General features: G+C 35.9%; 1 protein-coding gene across 1 annotated transcript; it reads left to right on the top strand.

Moving 5' to 3' along the window:
• Positions 1-476: 476 nt before the first annotated feature.
• Positions 477-2,461, top strand: LOC131525160 (lectin BRA-3-like). The gene is made up of 5 exons (XM_058752531.1): positions 477-498; positions 1,026-1,063; positions 1,818-1,930; positions 2,124-2,205; positions 2,453-2,461. The coding sequence occupies exons 1-5, from the start codon at positions 477-479 to the stop codon at positions 2,459-2,461; spliced, it is 264 nt and encodes an 87-aa protein (XP_058608514.1).
• The last annotated feature ends 1,873 nt before the right edge of the window (positions 2,462-4,334 follow it).

Raw genomic sequence — 4,334 nt, 5'->3', positions numbered from 1 at the left:
CCTGTTCGGACGCAGTTGCATTGCCTCCTCACTTTTTGATGTGCCAGACTGTTGCCAAGTCAGCAGAATGAAACTCGGCGAAACCCAGATCTGAGGACCAGTGTCGGTGTTGCTCACCCATCACCATGTGTCATGACTGACAATAAGTCTTCTGCCATAGTGAACCTTCCTCCACAGTGCTGCGGGAACCCCACCTCAGGTACATTGAATGTAGTTCCACTGAGGTCATTGGCATGGTGTCTGGGCTCTTGGATAGCACTCTCCATACCATCCCACTGGTTGCTCAGAACCCTTGACTCGGCTACGCGATTCAGTTCGCCAGGCACCCGCAGAGGTTCTCCTCTGTGCAGAGTATCTCTCTTCTCGGTGTAGAACTGGACATGGTAGCAATGACTCATTAAGTGCTGAATTGCTTGAAGATGTTCAAGTACAAAACAGCAGTCCCCCTCAAATACTTTCAGAGGCTCCTGGGGCATATGGCATACTCAGCCTCGTATGGTAACCCTCATTTCCTTACAGAGGAATAGGAGATATTGTATCCTTTATGCCACAACTATGAACTGACACTGAGAGAGCTGAGATGCTTTCTCGACGACTCAGAACAAAACAAGTGAGCAAATGCCACACTGGCCTATTTATACCTGGATTTTTGGTGCATGGCCAGCAATGCAAATTTTGCTTGACAAATTCATGACATCACTGTCTGCTGCTGATTTAGTCTTTAATCAGATGTTAGTGTTTTAGTGCAACTGTCTGCCCAGAAAACTAACAACACAATTGAGTAAAACATATTTCATTGCACCCTGTAGAACAACATTTCACATAACAGTGCATAAAGAAAAAGGTCTACATAAGAGACATTTGAACTCAATATTAACTGCTATGGGTTTTTTTTTAAATTATTATTATTTCAGCATTCACAGCAAAGACTTTGAACTGTGAAACCAATTTTCATTGAAAGTTGTACTTCTTCAGCTCTAATTATCTGAACTGGTCAAGCAGCCGTGCTTTCTGTGTTTCAAAAGGAGCAGACCTGGTCACAATAACCAGCCAATCAGAACAGGTAAGACTTAGAAATTGAGAAATAAATGATGTTGGAAAATATTCTCATGAATCCAAGAACCGTAGTTTGACAGGTTTTGATCACAATATGTAGAAACAATCTATAACTTAAAATAACTTCTAATACACTGGAATTTTTGTAAATACAGATAAGAGTAATAGATCATTTAAAACTGTAAAGTGGCTGCTTTTATTTGTTTACACTCACAGAAAACACTTGTTTATTGATAAATAACTAAAATATCTCCTTGCTATGTTTTCTGACACATTCATAGTCATACTTTTGCTAGTATGTATTTAAGTATTTAAATCAATAAGTGTGATTATTCGACTAATTGCTTGAATGACTGCTAGTCCACTAGAAAAAATCTTTAGTCAAGGTCAGCCTTAAGTATATTTGCACAAAACAGAAAAATAAGCAATACACAAGTAGGCCTGTAACACACACAAACTTGCAAAATCTCGCTACTGAATTTTTAACTTCGTATATTTAGTTTAACTGTATGACCATTAGGGGTGTAATGGTACATATATTCGTACCGAACCATTCTTTCGGTTCGGTACGCATGTGTACCGATTAACAAACGAAAACAGTATTTTTTTTCCGTTTTGTTTTTTATCAGGAAATTCAAATAATAAATCATATTTGTGTACCGTATACACTCCTAATGACCATAAATGATAGATTCATTGATGAATAATGTATGTGTGCAGTAATTACATAAAAATGTTAAGAAATGCTTTTTATATATTAGGATTTTCTGGCTTCTGAAATTAATGAACAGCACTGGATTGGTCTCAATGATCTGGAAACTGAGGGACACTGGGTTTGGGTGAATAACCAAACTCTAATTGAAACTGGACTACAGTAAGAAATATTTAATAATGTAACAGAATATATAAAAATAGTAAAAAGAAAAAAAAGAGTTAAGTTAAAGCCCTTTTAAAATTTACAGTTCAACAGTTCAGTTGGACTACAGTTAAATTATCTACAAGCTATATTATTGCATTGTATATTATTATATTGTTTTAACCTTGATCGCCTGTTTGTGCTGTTTAAGGTTGTGGCACAAGAGACCATCTGGGCAAAGTGAACCTGTTAACTGGAGAGTAACGGACCCCTCTGGAGAAAACTGTGCTGTTGTGAATTATTTTGAACGTCATCTAGGCTGGTTTGATATTTCTTGCAAACTTCAAAGAAAGTTTATTTGTGAGAAAAAATATTAATAACATAATATTTTGTTCATCAGTGAAGCATTATGAAAGAGGATTATATTATATATGCACAGGTGTTTGTGTAAAGATTGAATAGCTTATTAGTGTTAAGTTAATATTGCTGTATTTTCCTCCAGTGAAACATATCTGTTTGTGTTCTGTCTGGTTTTTTTAGAAGCTCTAAGGTGTGGCAAAACAGCAAAACTATAACAGTTCTTCAAAAACAGCTTTTTATACAGACATCCCTCTAATATCCCATCAATGTAGTAATTTTAAATCTTTCAAAAGCAGGGCTGTAATGCACCTATCATTCAGCAGCAGTCCTGGTTTATTTGTTGAGAAAAAATGAGGCATGAGCAAGTGTTAAAAAAAAAAGATTAAACTTCATAGTTCCTATTATAAGTATAAGATGCATAGTTCAGTGGTACAGTTTTTGTTTAATGTGAAAGGGGTCCCACATTTGTTTAATAAACAAGCAAAGTTGCAATTGAACTTGAGAGTCAGGGGTCCCAATGTGTTTTCAATGTATGAAAAATAGCAGTGTTGTGGATATAGTCAATACACAGTCAACATTTTGACTGATCTACAATGGCTTTAGCTAAACTAAGGCTATTATGTTTGTGCATTATAGGGGATTTTAATATAAAGGTGATATATCATGAAAATCTGACTTTTTGCTATAATCAGGTCCCCAGTGCATCTACCAACCCAGAAAATGTGAAAAAGGACAACCCGGCAGCAACTTTGTTTTGGCATGCCTTTCTGCAAGCACATGAAAAAATGATTGCGTCAGATTTTGCTCCCCCCATGACGGGGATCTTATTATAAAATTACCGCCCTTAATTCCACCCACGGCACCGTCATTTTGTTTTTGCAAGCAACAATTGTGTACCAGTTTTAACGCCATGACAAATGTTTGAGAAAAACATGTTAACTGTTCTGTCATTGGCTGCACTGATGAGCACAGAACACTATTTAGAGTCCCAGCATCAGAGGAGCTGAAAACTGAGAAAACTGAGGTCCATTTCAGAGTAGTTCATTTTTAACACATTTTGGATTTATAATCACAGGTCAATTGAACTTCAAATTGTATTCTGTACTTCCTCCTCACTGCAAAGGGACTATTCATTAAAAACAAGCTGCAAAAGGGACTCCTTATCTGCTTCCTCAAGTCATTTTCCCTTAATTACAATACAAAATGTTGGAAGAAACAAATGCTGGAAAACAAAGAGTCAACTTTTTTCGAAAGTGCAACTTCTCATTGGCTCGCTCACCTCCAGAGGGAGTGACAACCTCACGGTTGATAAGAGCACTTAAAGGGATAGTTCACCCAAAAAATGAAAATTAGCCAAAGATTTACAATAAACCAGTTCTCTCTCCTCATTACAACTTCAGTAAAGATCAACTGGAGCCTCAACAAATTGCACCAGGACACTCTTTTCCAGCAGGTTCATGCAAGTATTAATTTCTTTATTTGATGCACTAGCACTAAGTGTCATTAAGGTGTGTTAACAAAAAAATTAAAAATATATATATAAAAATCACGCTCTTCCTTTCAGCTGTTGCATTTCAAATATTACCATAATTTCATGACAAAGATAAACTGTATGCATGCTTGTATGTGCATGTGCATTTGACTAATTGCTTAGCCTAGTTAATGAAGTTGTGTTTACATTGAATGTGATGTTGTAGTTCATGCTAATAAACTGGAGTGTCTAATCATGCCAATTAACAGTGATGTATCAATATTAGGATATTATTATGTATGGTCAAAAGAGCAATACCTCTTGTAGAAGTTCTCACTTAACATTCACTGGAAAAGTCCTGGGCAGACGTCTGAGATAGATTCTGTTAAGAATTCCCCAAATCAGTTACTTAATCCAAATTTATAGCCATGATGGATTAGAAATGTCATTTTTAAAAGATTCAATAAAATAAAATAAAAAACTCAAAGCATTTGGTATTGCTGAACATGATGAACAGTATACTGTTCTAAAAAAGAAATAAAAACAACCAGTTTATTCGGCTGTTTTCCAACCCTCTATACAGACAAAAGA

This window comes from Onychostoma macrolepis, chromosome 19 (assembly GCF_012432095.1).
Source record: "Onychostoma macrolepis isolate SWU-2019 chromosome 19, ASM1243209v1, whole genome shotgun sequence".
Classification (NCBI taxonomy): Eukaryota; Metazoa; Chordata; class Actinopteri; order Cypriniformes; family Cyprinidae; genus Onychostoma; species Onychostoma macrolepis.
The sequence above is the reverse complement of the archived record's forward strand: the minus strand, read 5'-3'. Positions and strand labels throughout refer to the sequence as shown.